We start from the raw sequence: 14,563 nt of genomic DNA on the forward strand, positions 1-14,563 counted from the left end.
TAGCGTACTCCCCGCTGATCATGGATGCGCTGGTGGATGCATTGCTTTTCACGGTAGGCGTGATGGGACGAGCAGGCTTGCTGGAGGTTGTGCTACAGCAGAGAAGGATGGCTGGATCGCCTATGGACGTTGCAACGCAGACCCTGATGAGCGTGGTAGTCTACTTTGCGGGGATGAGGGGGATTGGAGTCGTGCGAGGTCGTCTCTTGACGGGGCGGGCATAGCCAGTCGTTGCTCACCTGTCGAGCGGAGTTGAGTGAAGCGTTGCTGTCTCCTCAGCCACTGCATAGATCATTTTATGTACATCTTCCATGTATTCGCAATGTGTATACTTGGCGCATATTGTATCTTGTTACCAAGTCACATCCTTTGCCGTGCTCGCCCTCCCACCCTTGACCCCTATGTCAGAATCTGCCCACGGTGTCGATCGTAAGGGAGATGACCCTCACCATGATAATTCGAGAACTCAGCCCATCAGACAATCTCTGCTCACAGTACACACATCCAGCAACATGAACATCTTCGGGTAAAACTTCCATTTTTCTAGAAGCCCCTCCAGCCACAGTGGACCCGCCCATATGGGTCTCGACCGGTCCCGTGGGTCCGTCTACCGGGAGTTCGGTACCTTTAGGGCAAGGCTAGTTGCTGAAGGCTCGGGATGGTTATGCATCGTGTTGTCAAGGCTGAGCAGTGAGGCTTTGAGGCTAGCTGTACTGGTAGCTAGGTGGGCACCGCGTGTTAATTCTCGAACATTTGAAGGTTAGTCAATCCACAGCAAGCGGGGACTTGCGCCCGATCGGCCGAATCCAACGTTCCGAGGGCGCAGGCAAATAAATGCTGAGACAGTTGTTTTTGTCAATTGAATACGGCTGCCTTCGGGTTGGCAAATGTTTGGAAGTGGTCCATAAGTACTGATGTTTAAGATTAGTTTAAGGTGGTTATCATAGGTTCTGACGTCAAAAGGTTGCCGTCAGGTGTTGTAGAGGTAAACCAAGAGTTTACTTCAAAGAGCGTACCCTGGAGCCTTTTGCTTGAGTTGTTTGTTGTTTTCAGCGGGAGGTGAAAGCATCACAAATGGGAGGGTATAACGCTTTGGGGACAACGGTCCTTTAGCAGCTTTATCTGAACAGTTCGAGGGTCGTGCCTAGCAGTTTGCTATACTATTCCGATGCTGCTGTTATACTTATTATGATGGCATGGCCCCTTAACTCTCCGCTCTTACACAGCGAACAGCACTGTCCCCTTGAGAACCTCCTCCAGCAACCTCATCAGCATCACCATGAACTTCCAAGCAACCACGACACACCAGACCTGGTTCACAATAAGTCGCCACCAGTGCAACCATCTTGACCCTATCTTACTCCCTCTCATTCTTAAGCACAACATTCCGATCCATCTACCCATTTGCTTACCCGAAGTTCCTCCCAAAACTCTCCATCAAGCTCTTTATCTCCCGCTCCAAAGAACCACCATCCCAGACCTATATAAAGAAACACGTACGGACCATGCTCCACCCCGGAGCCTCACACACTGTGAACCAGTGCCCACCAACATTACCTATACTTAGAAAACAGCCTACAGAACCGTATCTCTGCCTACACCGCCCAGAAGCCAAACCGGTAGGCCTGCCCCAACTCCTACGCCCATACGCACCTCCTGCGGTAAGCCGACTACCATGTCGAGCACCCCGAGTGGAACCGCTATGACACATAAGACCGGCATCTACGCGCTGCCCCCAGAGCTAATCCTCAGCTGCGCAGAGTACATGACCCCCAAGACCGCCTTCGCGCTCTCGCTAACCTGCATGGACCTTAGGGCGGTGCTCACCAAGCTGATCGCCGAGATGCGCGAGTGCTGCCTCGCCGAAGCGGTGCACTACCACGAGCTGACGTACCTGGCCTCCATCCCGGCCGGCCATCCGCGGACGCGCACATACCGCACGGCGCGGGCGCTGCCGCCGCAGCCTCTCGTCGAGGCCGTGCGGGCCGGCCACGTGGGGACTGTCAAGAAAGCCCTCACGAAGTTCCACATCAGCCCGGACAGCTACGATCTCCAGGCGCAGCCGCTGGTGCACCTTGCGGTGCTGTACAAGCACCCGCAGATTGTGGACGTGCTGCTGCAACACGGCGCCGATCCCAATGTCACGTCCAATCGGCTCGAGACGGCGCTGGACTGCTGGGCCAATAAGGCGACGGCGGAGGATGTTGCGGTGCTCCGGTTGCTGTTGGCGGCCGGGGCGAACAGCGCCATGCCGCGGCTGCTGGATTATCGGGCCCGCACGCTGGACCTGGAGATCGGGCTCGTGGAGCAGATGGTGCTGCGGGGGCTGGCGTGTGGCCTCGTCTTGGAGGAGCTGTTTGAGGATCAGACGTTCTTTCTGGCGCTGCGCTACGCGACCCCCACGTATGTGCGCGTGATGGTGGCGATGCGGCCGATCCTGCTGCAGCTGAGGTCGCAGGATGGTCGCGGGCCGGTGGCGTATGCCGCGGATCATGATCGGCCGGTGATGGTGGCTTGTTTGGTGGAGCTGGGGGCGTGGGATGCGCCGCCTCACTAGTGGTAGGTCATTCTTCTTTGTTCGTATGTTCTATTATGTAGGGAATACATGATTTGAGATTTACCCAATTTATTCGTTTGTCTTCTGATATTGTGGGCTGTAGCGCGGGTTTGTGGATAATATCAATTGTAAATTTCATGGTCGTCGAAGAGGCTACCACCGAGTCAACTAGCCACAGCGATTACATATGATAAGATAGATATGTTATGAGCTGGGTGGTGAAGCTGTTGGGATCGAGGAAGATAAATCCTCCCGGCTAGGGCTGGACAGGATGTTACCCTAGACCGGGGGATAGATTCATCTCTATACACTTCATAGCGACGACTTCCTGTCGGATAGATCGGGAGACATTCTTATCGTAGTAAGTTTCTCTGACTTTTATGATACCTGAGCTCCGCCTCTTGCCCTCGGGTTTCTTGATAGTTGCTGCTGACCGTGATGGAATAGCCTCAGGCTGACCCTAGCCATTATGCTACCAGTGACTGAAATTGTACCAAGTAGAAACCCCGATCATCTATTCTTCCCACTCAGGAAAGACTCGACAAATGTTTAGCCGGAGGAACCCATTAGTCATAACACAGATGGAATAAGAACATCGGACTAGCAAAGGATTCGGCCGGAGTTCTTGTAGACCCAAAAAACAGCTCTAACATTGCGTACAGTACCTTTGTAATCTTCAGTTCGAACATATCATCGAGAACCATATACCACCTCTTGAATGACATACATTCTTTCATCCCAGCGGAAGACTCCATACGTTCTTGCCCATGAAAGAAGCACTTCGTCCCTCTTCTGGTATCTCTTTACACCATTGACCAGTCCCACGCAATGAAGAGGATATATAAGAACCTCCAACCCAGCCTCACACCCACCCACCTCTTCTACCCCATGACCCCGAACCTAACGTAAGTCTAACCATCGACAACCCCCTAGCCCATCCCTACACTTACTTACTCGCCCCCACCAACAAAATGTCAATGCCACCCCCACGCCGCCCACGCTGCAGGCCCCGCAAGTCCGAACCCCAACCCCGAACTCAAACTCAAACTCAATCCTCCTCCAGCGCAACCTACTCCATCCTTGAAGGCGGCCTCGCCTCTCTCGAGGACCCCACCGGCCAGGGCAACGACACTCCCATCCACACGCAGGCGTTCCGCGACCACGCAGGCTACGTCTGGGCGTTCCGCGCCTGGATCCCGGCCGGCCTGGAGCCGGACCTGTACGCCGACAACATCGCCAGCGCGCTGGCGCGGGCGGTCTTCCAGATTGAGCCGCGGTTCCAGCCGCGGCCGGACGCGGTCGTCGATGCGGTCGTCACGCCCGAGGGGCGGGATGAAGCCACGTCCGGGTACTGGTATCAGATTCAGTATGGGGGGGAGGCGCCGTTGTGGACGTCGTCTGCCGAGCCCGTGGCGCCTAAGGTGTACCTGCTGGGGATGTTGCGGGATCTGGAGGCGGAGTCCAGGAACGATGGGACTATATGGGTTGTGCAGTAGTCGTAAGGGGCTGTGGTGGTGTGGGTTGGGGATTTGCGTCGGCTCCTTCTTGGTAGGCTCTTTCTGAGGGGATACCGGGCTTGATGTCCCGTGATTAATTCATATACATCAATTAATGATTCGATAAATTTAACTACTTTCCCAGATATACTCTTAAAGATCTATGTCACTGGTTTGTAAGTTTTGTGTTCAATAGTAAACTAAGCTTCTACACAACGACTGAAGCAAAACTAACTATACCGTACGTAGCGAGTACAACTCTTACAGAAAAAATCCTCAACACACCCCCACACCTCCAGCACCTCATCCAGCTCAGCCCCCTTCCCTTGTATTCACACCACAACCACATATACAAGCTCACAGCGCTAATCAAAAACCCTCACCCCCACCAAATCCGCCCCATAACTCTGCACCCCCTCGTCCCCGCCCACATTCCCAACCACCACCTCATTTCCGCCCACCGTCCACCCGTCCACGCTCACCCCGAGCGTCGCACGATCCCACCACCCCAGTCCAGGCCCAAACAGCTCGCTGTGCCGACCACTCAGGGGCACCTCCAGCCGCACCGGCGCCCCGCCATTCACGCTGATCGTGACGTTGCGGGCGTTGCGGCCCGCGTCCCACGACGAGTCGAAGGCGATCTCGTTGTTGATGTAGTCCAGTTCCACGTACTTGGTGCCTGCTGAGGAGGCGTGGATGGTTGTGCGGGCGGAGCCGGACGGGGACAAGTAGCCTAGTTTGCTGCCTACCGGGAGACAGTACCCTGCTCCGCAGGTGGTTAGGGTTGCCGTGCCCGAGAGGGTGAAGTCTGTGCTGGGGGCGTAGGTTCCTTGTGGTCGGGTTAAGGTGATTGAGGTTATGGGGAGGGTGGTGGTTGAGGGGTGGTGCAGGGTTAGGGTTGCGTTGGAGGAGGCGGATAGGGAGACGGATGTTGTGAGGCTCGTGGTGGAGGCGGGGATGGTGAGGCGGGTGGTCGTTGTGTTGGAGCCGGTGGAGATGAGGATCGCGGTGGATGAAGAGAGCGGCTTGGATAGGGTGATGGTCAAAGTGTAGTTCTTGCTGGTCGTGAGGGCGTAGATGGGCGAGAAGGTGGTGGTGGTCCTGCATTGCATCCCACGGTCAGCTCATCGTCCAGCAAAATGGTACCACGCTCCCCACTTACCCGGATGTTTCCCCGAACACGTCCTCAGGATAAACCCCCTCGGCGATAGTATTGCTCAGCTCCAGCAGCATCGTCCCATGGCCCGCCACCGTCGCCGTGTACGACATCCGCACCCCCTCCGCCACACTCCCATCCCAGATATTCTTCACACGGCCGGCATACTGCAGCCCGATATCCGGCAGATCCAGGGTCAGCTCGCGCGACTCGTTGCGCCAGTTCACCAGCGCCGCGACGGTCCTGCCCCCAGACAACGGGCCACTCCAGACTTCATACTCGTCTTCCGACCACCGACGCCGCAGACTCGCGCTCGTGCCCAGCGCATCCTGGTTAAACGCAATGACCTCCGCCTGCTTGAGGATCGCCAGCGAGCTCTCACTGATGGCCGTGGCCTCGTCGCGCAGCGCGGCCCCGATGACCAGCGGGCTCTTCAGGATCGCCCACAGCGAGAAGTGCGTCTGCTCCTCGGCCGGCGAGAGCACCCCGTTGCCGACCTCCAGCATGTCGAGGTCGGGCCACTGGCCCGGTCCGGCCACGTCCGTCTGCGGCACTGCCTGGTTGAGGATGCGGTAGACGGTGCGCCACGCCGGGATGATGTCGTTGCCGATGCGCCAGGTGTGGCCCAGCGAGGGGGCCCAGAGCGCGGGGAAGTCCACGCCCCAGTCGCAGACCTGGAACAGCACGGTGCGGTTCAGTTGGGAGAGGGCCTGGGACATGGTGGCGTAGCGTGAGGAGGGGGAGGTGCTGGGCGCGTAGTTGACGTTGGGGAAGTTTGTCGCTGCGTCTGAGTAGCAGTTGTCGTCTGCAGTGAATGTAAGTGTTTGCAACTTGATAAAGAGGTGTGTACTAAGGGCAGGGGCTTACATTTCAGCGAATCCACCTTCCACGAGGCAAATGTTTGCGCATCCTGCTCTTCGTGGCCTGTTACAAGCAGCAGTTAGAATCCCACTCATATCAATATTGGGTGGGGCTATACCCAAGTTGCCCGTGTTGTTCGGCGGGCTGCCGCATAGCAGAATCCCTGCGTCTCCGTAGACCCCGAACAACAGCCCCAGATCGTGGATATACTCCCCCAACGCTGGAAAGCCCCGGGGAAACAGGTCCGGATTCCAGGTCAGGGACCCATCGGCCAACCGGTCGGCCACCGACCACCCGCAATCGGTGGTGACATAGCGGTAGCCCAGCGAGTCGAGGCCCAAGTCCACCAACGCTTTGGCATTGGACCGGACGATGGTCTCGTTGGGGGAGCAGGAATAGTGGTTGTATGTGTTCCATCTGGATGCTTTAGCGGAGGTCTTGTCTGCTGAGGGTGTGGTCCTACCCCATGGGTGGTGTCTGGGCCAATCCATCTTGCAGTCGTGGGTAAAGCGACGGTGCAGCTGCAGCTGCAGCCGACAGCAGCGACACGGCGAGAAGGGCAGACATTGTTGGAATCCGGGGTATGGGGAAGAGGAGGAATGCGGAGGTAGATCTGCTCCTTTATAGCCGTATGCGTATAGGTCACTGCATGGTATGAGGGGAAGTTGGCGAGGCTAAGCCAAATATTAGCCGAAGCCCTGACTTGATGCCTCTCCGTCACACTGCATTAGCCTCCGCTAATTAACCGGTCCTGCAGAATGGAAGATGAGGGGAAAGGAAATCTTGCCATGCTGGACATGACGCTTGTTTGCAGTTTCCACCAGTCAGCGCGTGCTACGCCTTGAGGGGGTTATTAGGTCTGCTCGAGTCATGTAATCCTCTACTCTACAAAACAAGATCCAGCTCTTCCGAGCGATAGATTCAACCTTTCCTGCGTTCAGGTATGATGCGACCGTTTACATGTAGACTTTGAAATCCATTGACCTCAATTGACCTCAATTTCAGATGCCTCTGTGCATAACTTCTGGTTGGTATTCTCCAATAACTGAGCTGGATTTATATGATGCAATGCGCAATCCGAACCCGCCGAAAGAACGCAGGCAAATCCGTTGTGATTTGTTGCATTCATGCTGCCTTTCTAGCTTTCCAGGAACTTCCAACACCAATCCCCCCTGGCGAGAATTCACAACCTATCGATTGTTGTAAATAGCCCGACTCTCGAAGGGATGGCTTGCAGCATGCGCCAAACCGATGCGTCTCAATCCATCGATCAGCATCCACGGAAGCCACCCGCCAACAAAGCACAGCACATGCAGGCCAAACCAGGAACCCACTACCCATTACCATGTAGATCCTGAACCATCTCACACCGCAACTCTGTCGCCACTGCTCATTCATAAAAGAAGCCCCTGAACAGAAGCCAGCTGCACATCCCCTCGATACCTCCCAGAATCCCAAACCATCCCCACGAACTATCTCATACACCCCTTTCCCACCTGACAACCCGCAGCCCACCCAACATGACCAAAACCAAACACCCCCTAACAGTCGCCCTGATCTACGAAGACCCCGCCGTCTACGCCCTCCACCAGCACCCCGCCGCCTCCCTCTCGCACCTCGAAGTCGGCGCCGCCGCGCCCGCCATCACGGCCGCCCTCCAATCCCACGGCCACACCGTCCTCCCCATCCCCAGCATCCACGCCCTGCTCGCCCACCTCAATCCCGAAACCCCAAAATGGGATCTGGCCTTCGACATCACCGAGGGCGTGTACGGCCCCGCGCGCGAGGCGCAGGTCGCCGCCGTGCTCGAGGCGCACCGCATCCCGCGCACCTTCTCCGACGCCGCGATCATGGCCCTGTGTCTGGACAAGGGGCGCACCAAGATGGTGCTGGAGCATTTCGGGGTCGCGACGGCGCCGTTTGCGGTCGTCCATTTTGACCACGTGGGCGATAATGAAGAATTGAGTGGTGAGGAGATCCTAGGACAGATGCGCCGCTCGCGGCATGCAGAGACGTTGCTCGGGCCCCGGCGGTGGCCGCTGTTTGTCAAGCCGTTGGCCGAGGGCTCGTCCAAGGGGATTGCCCTGGGGAATCGGGTGGCCTCGGACGAAGAGCTGGTGCGCGTGGTGAATGTGTTGCGGGCGGCGAGTCCCTCTTCTTTGGGGGTTTTGGTCGAGTCGTTTCTCCCGGGGAGGGAGTTTACGGTCGGGATTCTGGGGACGGGGGCGGATGCGTGGGTGGTTGGCGTGGATGAGATTGTTTGGTCGCGAGCTAAAGGGGACAAGGGCTCGGTCGAGTTCACGACGGAGAAGTCCAAGTCATCGGATGATTGGAATGGGGAGGCGGATGAGGTCAAGGTCACCCGCGAGGACAAAGAGGCGGACTCGGCTTGTGAGACTGCGTTGCGGGCGTGGACGGCGCTGCGGTGCCGTGATGGGGGCCGCGTCGATGTTCGCATGGATGGAGCTGGGGTTGCTCACGTCATGGAGGTCTGTAACCTTATAGGCTCCCATCTAGGTGACCTTTGCTGACGCTCACAGATCAATCCGTTGGCGGGGTTGCTCCCAAGCTGGTCGCAGCTGCCGCTCATCGCCGAGCATAATGGCGTCTCGTTCGAGGAAATGATCGATCATATCGTGCAGAGTGCACTCAAGCGGACGGGTCCGCATCGTGGTCTGAAAGCGTAGCCATTAGTTAGAAACCCCCGGAAAAGTCGTATCAAGGGCCAAAAAGCCAGTTGCTGAACAGTTGCAGCTCTCGTTCAATATCCAATAAGATATCAAGATTAAGCATTATCATAACTTGTTCTCAGATAGGCTCCAATCATTAGATTCCAATCAATAGACGCCATCAAACTTCATTGATCTTCCTCTTCCACCGATCCCTCACCGACATCATCCAATCCTTCCACAGCTTCTCCTTCCTCCCAATCCGAATCACCCCATCCTTCACCCCCATCCAGTCATCAATCGGCTGCGGCAGATACCGGTGCCGCGCCCAGCAGCACTTGAACCAAAAGCCCTCACCGGTCTCATCATAAAACGCGATCTGCTTCCGGTAGCAGTCCTCGCAGAAATCCACGGTCGCACAGTCGAGACAGAAGTACATCTTGGGACCCTTCGGCCCGAAGGTCTTCATCTCGAATGGCGGGTCCATGCAGGGTCCGTTACAGGTGATCCCATTAGTGATGTCGATCGTGTCTTGAGATGCGGAGATGTCGGGGATTTCGGGTTGTGTGGGTTTCGTGGAGGAGCCGTCTGTCAGCGGGGCTGCTGAAGTGGACTCTGGCTGGTCGGTCGTGTGGCCGTTGACCCCTGATACCTCGGACGTGGACTGGCCATTTACAGCGGGCGATTCTCCATTTTTCTGCGTGATTGGCGCCACAGTCAAGCTGGATACCTTCGCATCAGTGTCAGCGGCCTCGGCTTGCTCGGACGGAAGTGATGTGGCCGAGGTCTCGTTGCCGTCCGATCCTTGGCTTTCGGAGACGACGTTGGTAAGTGTCGAGTCCGCAGATGGCTCGTTTGCTTCCTTTCCTGTCTCACTTGAGTCAGCCTGAGGCTGGCATTCTGCCCCATTTGCCACCTCGGTGTTTGGTTCCCCGTCGCCCTGAACCACCTCTGGCTCAGCGGGTTGCTCAGTCGAGTTGAAATTAGCATTAGCATAGTCATCATAGCTCCGGTCGACCACAGACATCTGAAGCGACAAAGCGACCTGCGCATCCACATCCAAATCCAAGAACATAAGGACTTTCGCCAGCAAGCGAAATGCATAGACATCGTTCGACCCAATCGAGTCTTCCAGATCAGCGATGCAGATATTGAATGCGCGGTCAGCATGGAGTCTGGCTTTCCCCAGGTTCCCGACCTCCCGATGCATCTTCCCCAATACCAGAAAGGCCTCTGCCAACTGGATCGACTCCAGAATTGGAGCCCGCTCGTACGTACTGATCAGTCTCTCCAGCTTTGTAATCGACTCCGCACGGACAGTGGCCGATCGTGTCACGGTGAAGTTCTCGTGTTGGATATCGACCATCTCCGGGAAAATGGAGCTCATCAGCAGGATCGCAATCTGCGACTCTGTGAGAGTGGCCAGCATGTTGTCCAGTATGTGCTCCGCCATCTTGGTCGCACGTGCGTCTCGTCGGTATATGAAGGCAAGCTCAAACTGTGTGGCTTGCGCCCGGGCCGGATCCAGTTTCTGCCAGTAGTCTACAGAGTCCTGGAAGGTCTGCAGAAGATAATCGACTCGTCTTGTTTCAACGGCGGCTCGACGGAAGAGGTCCTTCTTATTGGTGAAATCGGTCGATCGGAACCACAGCCATTCCGATCGGATCTTCGGCTGCTGACGGCGGACGGCATCAATCACCTTGCTCCATTCACCCTTCTTGCCGTGGATGTTGACGATGCTCGTGAGAAGTTCCAAGAGCTGCTGGGTGTACTCGAGACCCTCCCGCAGAGCTTCCTCACAGGTCTCGATTGCCTGTTCATTTTCGCCCAGTTCCTGCAAGGCATGAGCTTTGAGAAGGAAAGCATTGGTACATCGCTCGTCGCTCAGCTCGGAGCCAAGGGCGCCCTTCTCCTCGGTACGGGCGGTTAGTGCAAGGTCGGCGTATTTTACGACCCGCTTCCAGCCTTCCCGTATCTCCTCCTCATCCATACTCTCGGCCTGGTCCTGCTTCGAACGGTGGTACTCCGCAAGCCCCAAATAAGAATAAAACCGCTCCGGGCCGGGCGTGGTCTTGTCATCCAAGTTTGTCTGATAGAACTCTGCCGCAAGGTCCTTCTCTTCGCTGTCCGCTATAGAATGCAACACCAGTCCTGCGGCGATTCGACAGCGTGCGGTCTTGACTGGGGTTGTAAACATTTCAGCCTTGCCATATTCCAGGATGTGCCTGGCCCTTGGTGCTAAAACGTAAGGAAAGTACCAATGAGTATTGTTGTCCCCTTCTGGAAAGTTCCCAGTCTGCAAGACTATTAGTGTGAACTGCTGATGCTCGGTCGAGAGAGATACGTACCGGCCACAAAGCCCTGCAAATGAACTTATAAGGGATCTTGGCTTCGTTGTAGGTCACCTTTTCCGTCCAGCTCTCGATATGCCCTTGGGCCAGCTGTTCGAGAACGCTTCCCGGCTGCATGATGATCTTTTCGACCCAAGCCTTGGCGCGCGGTGACAATCCCTCCTCATCATGAAAGCTCATCTTCCGGGCCCACGCCATCAGAACCTTCAGGTTATAGCCACCTGACTTGTCGAGATCGGTGGACATGTCGTAAAGGTCAAAGTCCACATCCGCGTTGTCGTCATCCTGCTTCTGACGGAGCTCTTCGAAGACTCGACAGACATCGTTTTCATTCGTCAGAATCCGTGCCAGTGCCTCGACGATCTGCAATCCTTGTTTCGGCGTGGTATGTTTCACACTGATGTCTTTGAGGTGCTGCAAGAACCACTGCGCGGCATACTCTTGCAGAGCCTTTCGAAGGTTCGCGCCTTGGGGATCTCGGTCGCAGAGAATGCCACCCAGTTTCAGAAAGAAGAACACCCTTGACTCGATCGGATCAGGGATCATGTTGTTCACGGACTGTTCCAGATAATCTCGGAAGGCAGGTTGGCGGAAGAGAACCTGCTGTTGCTTGCTTTCGCTTATCTTCTTCTCCAGTCGAGCTGCCTCGGTGATGGGGCCTTCCGGCTGCCCCTCCTTCGCCACCGCGCTCGTCTGCGCATCCACCGGCTGATAGTTGATTGTATACAACAAACTAGGATAGCAGATAATAGTCAGCGTAATCCCAGCGTAGCTCCTCGTCGTTAACCAGATACACACCTGGACAGTGTTCCCTCGATCTCGCCGGCTACATTGAAACTACCAAAGCTAGGCTCCTGGTCAATAATCTCTTGCAGATCATACACAGTCAACGGTTGCTTGGCATATGTGCATAGGGCAAATATCGTTTCGACGATTCGGCGGTCCATCTCACTTCGTTTGGCGCGGACAATCTCAATCATCGCGGTGTACAAGCCTTCTTGACTATTGACGTTATCGATCTTAGCCAAGGCAGATGTTTCGTCTCCCTCCGATTGTTCCATCATGGTCAAGGTAAGATCCACCGAGGACATGACTCCTGAGCGGCGTCAGTTCAAATCACATAGCCAAGACCCCACGAAAGTACTCACGGCTCGGGTTCTGCAGTAGTTTGCGCTCAATAGCACTACGAGTGGAATCCTTGAACGACTTCAAGACCTCGGACCCGTTGATGCGAGCCTCGATGATCCGCTCAAAGTCACCCCCGGCCTTGGTCTTGGCGATGAGATCGATCTTAGGACATTTGGTGAACCCAAAGACCGTGTCGTAGAGCGAGTCATCCGTGGTTCCGGTCATGAGGATCCGGATGCCACACTTGTCCGAGTTCAAGGTTTGAAACAACTCGAGCATGCGTCTGCGGTCGGACTCCTCCATGAGCTCCACGCCGTCCAGCAGGATGAACACGTCTCTCGAGGTTTCAGGGGTTTTCTCGAATTTCTTCACGAGAAGGTTGTTCCACAAGAACTTGAGCTTCTCTTCTTGCTTGTCGTTCTGTCCGCCCTTGAAGATCTTTGAGGCGATCAGGTCCTTTGCGATTGACTCGCAGAGCTTAATGTCGTGGTCGGCAATCTGCACCAGGATGTACGCAAGAACATTCCGGAACGACTGTGACTCCTGTCTACCCGGTTCAAAGGGGAAGTAGGCCGCCAACATCGTTCGTCGCTGGTCGGGATTATTCTTGTCATTGGCGATACGGTACCGCTTGCTCTGCTCCTGAATCGACAAATAGCAGTGGTACGCGAAGAAGGTCTTGCCGGTGCCTGCTTCTCCCGAGACAAAGATGAAGGGATTCTTGTGGCCGGTCGCCCACGACTTGTAGGCCGGATCCGTTTCGGACCACGAGAAGGTCCCCGGCACGAGATGCTTCCGCACCAATTTCATCTGCGTCTCGACGCGAACTTCGGTGTCCGGATCGAGGTCCTTGCTGTTTTTCAGAGTTTCCTTGATCTTTTCCAGCGCACTCGCCTTACCCCACAGCGGCTGCAAGTCAGAAGATTTGATCTTCATGTCCTGCAGCGCTTGAATGAAGCTAGTGGGGAGGTTTTCGATCTTCTCGCCCATGCCCTCCACCACGTTGAGGATCTGGATCGGCAAGGTGGCGCGGAACAGCAGAATGACCTTTTGCACGTGGTCGCATTTGGCCATGATTTCCTTGTTCCGTCCTTTCAAAAGCGCCCGTATGTACAGTCCTGTCGCGAATCAGCTTTCAGGCACAGGCAGCAAGCAACGTATGACCCACGCTTTCGACTATACTCGCTGAAGACCCTTCCACTGAAGGAGCAAAAGTCCACCATGGCGATGAGAATGTCGGTCAATCGGCGCAAGAAGTTGGACTTATCGAACTGTCGGTGTCGAAGGTCGCCGATGTCTTGGAGCGCGATGTTCAGCGTCTCAAACGTCGACTCGATCAAATCGAAATCCTCCGACATATCTTTAGCCGCCTGTGCATGCGTCAGCCGACTGGCCCCAACAATGGGATGATATCACTTCTGTCCCGTTCTCACCTGAATCATGTACAGAATCGACCCAGCCACCAGCTGCGCAGGCACCGCATACTAGACGTCGCGATGGGAAGAAACGTCAGTCCCTGCATTCAAAACCCAGCCAAAAATAATGTCCCCCTCACCGTGCCAGAAACATGCCCCTTGACGAAGGTGACCCCCGAGTCCACCCAGTCCAGACACCCGGCCACCGACTTCATCACCTTATCCTTGCGGTCGCCGGGCCGTCGCGAATGTTCGAACAGTTTGGACGCCTTCTGCAGCCCGCTCTCGGCGTCGGACCATTGATCGCCTCGGGTCTGCAGTTCCTCCAGGCTGACATTGTTTTCCGCCGCAATGCGATCGAGCGCCTCTTTCCACAGGTCGTCCAGGCTCTTGGGCTCCTTGGTGTCTGCGACGGTTCCCGTGGGCGGGGTTGGCGCAGAGGCTGCAGCTGCAGGCTTGGGATTGGGTTTCTTATCGGACATGGTGCGCTCGTACGGCTAGATGGCCGCCATGCAATCGGAGGGGTTTGCGCGCGCGGTCGGAGATGCAGGGGAGGGGAGGAGCGCCCGTCGGCGCGAATCCGGGGCGATCAGGCATATTTAAAATCGGGGGACTAGCTGAAGAACGCTTTAGTGCAGTGCATTAGTCTGGTGTCAGGTGGTCAAGGGGCGGATGAGGCTGAGGATGATCGTGCTGGCCATTGCTGGAGTGCGGGTCGACGGGAGATTGGACCCTTGCGCGACCGGACGAGCTGAGCGGATTGTGCGGCCTAACCCGCGCCTAACGGGATGAATACGAGGCTCGGGGGGTATGAGAGTGAGAGAAGAGAAGAATGTGTGTTATGCCCAGAGAATCAGAATTGAGATGGCGAGGTGATTGCGCTCATGGCACGAAGAGTGTGTCGAGCTTTGGGTGTGGTGTGAGATGCGT

General features: G+C 56.0%; 6 protein-coding genes across 6 annotated transcripts; 3 read left to right on the top strand and 3 right to left on the bottom strand.

Annotated features, from left to right (window-relative positions):
• Positions 1–1,675: 1,675 nt before the first annotated feature.
• On the top strand, positions 1,676–2,557 carry BO86DRAFT_399784 (ankyrin repeat domain-containing protein; the record flags this gene model as incomplete). Its single annotated transcript, XM_025673657.1, has 1 exon — positions 1,676–2,557. One exon carries the CDS (start codon positions 1,676–1,678, stop codon positions 2,555–2,557), a length of 882 nt encoding a protein of 293 aa, XP_025527543.1.
• Positions 2,558–3,528: 971 nt separating this feature from the next.
• BO86DRAFT_399785 (uncharacterized protein) lies at positions 3,529–4,053 on the top strand (the record flags this gene model as incomplete). Its single annotated transcript, XM_025673658.1, has 1 exon — positions 3,529–4,053. The coding sequence occupies one exon, from the start codon at positions 3,529–3,531 to the stop codon at positions 4,051–4,053; it is 525 nt and encodes a 174-aa protein (XP_025527544.1).
• Positions 4,054–4,418: 365 nt separating this feature from the next.
• On the bottom strand, positions 4,419–6,637 carry BO86DRAFT_419154 (alpha-galactosidase D; the record flags this gene model as incomplete). Its single annotated transcript, XM_025675109.1, has 5 exons — positions 4,419–5,154; positions 5,216–6,014; positions 6,077–6,133; positions 6,189–6,487; positions 6,534–6,637. 5 exons carry the CDS (start codon positions 6,635–6,637, stop codon positions 4,419–4,421), a joined length of 1,995 nt encoding a protein of 664 aa, XP_025527545.1.
• A 484-nt stretch (positions 6,638–7,121) lies between these two features.
• BO86DRAFT_389388 (uncharacterized protein) lies at positions 7,122–7,633 on the bottom strand. The gene has a single exon (XM_025672118.1). The coding sequence runs from the start codon at positions 7,409–7,411 to the stop codon at positions 7,196–7,198; it is 216 nt and encodes a 71-aa protein (XP_025527546.1). The 5' UTR covers positions 7,412–7,633; the 3' UTR covers positions 7,122–7,195.
• On the top strand, positions 7,591–8,757 carry BO86DRAFT_313307 (D-alanine--D-alanine ligase family protein; the record flags this gene model as incomplete). The annotated part of the gene is made up of 3 exons (XM_025668000.1): positions 7,591–8,328; positions 8,380–8,559; positions 8,611–8,757. 3 exons carry the CDS (start codon positions 7,591–7,593, stop codon positions 8,755–8,757), a joined length of 1,065 nt encoding a protein of 354 aa, XP_025527547.1.
• Positions 8,758–8,760: 3 nt separating this feature from the next.
• On the bottom strand, positions 8,761–14,249 carry BO86DRAFT_96267 (uncharacterized protein). Its single transcript, XM_025677832.1, has 7 exons — positions 13,774–14,249; positions 13,652–13,702; positions 13,387–13,588; positions 12,239–13,336; positions 11,889–12,186; positions 11,088–11,823; positions 8,761–11,035 (listed from the first exon to the last, which is right to left on the bottom strand). The coding sequence occupies exons 1-7, from the start codon at positions 14,113–14,115 to the stop codon at positions 8,921–8,923; spliced, it is 4,842 nt and encodes a 1,613-aa protein (XP_025527548.1). The 5' UTR covers positions 14,116–14,249; the 3' UTR covers positions 8,761–8,920.
• Between the last annotated feature and the right edge of the window lie 314 nt (positions 14,250–14,563).

The sequence above is a fragment of the Aspergillus japonicus genome (genome assembly GCF_003184785.1).
Source record: "Aspergillus japonicus CBS 114.51 unplaced genomic scaffold BO86scaffold_25, whole genome shotgun sequence".
Lineage (NCBI taxonomy): Eukaryota > Fungi > Ascomycota > Eurotiomycetes > Eurotiales > Aspergillaceae > Aspergillus > Aspergillus japonicus.

What these genes read in the sequence shown, in the direction of transcription:
- BO86DRAFT_389388 (XM_025672118.1), bottom strand. Translation starts at nt 7,411, where the DNA reads ATGGGTAGTGGGTTCCTGGTTTGGCCTGCATGTGCTGTGCTTTGTTGG.
- BO86DRAFT_96267 (XM_025677832.1), bottom strand. Translation starts at nt 14,115, where the DNA reads ATGTCCGATAAGAAACCCAATCCCAAGCCTGCAGCTGCAGCCTCTGCG. An exon ending in CAGCGAGTATAGTCGAAAGC is followed by an intron (nt 13,337 to 13,386) that starts GTGGGTCATACG and finishes GATTCGCGACAG; the next exon opens with GACTGTACATACGGGCGCTT. An exon ending in ATCGAGGGAACACTGTCCAG is followed by an intron (nt 11,824 to 11,888) that starts GTGTGTATCTGG and finishes CTGCTATCCTAG; the next exon opens with TTTGTTGTATACAATCAACT.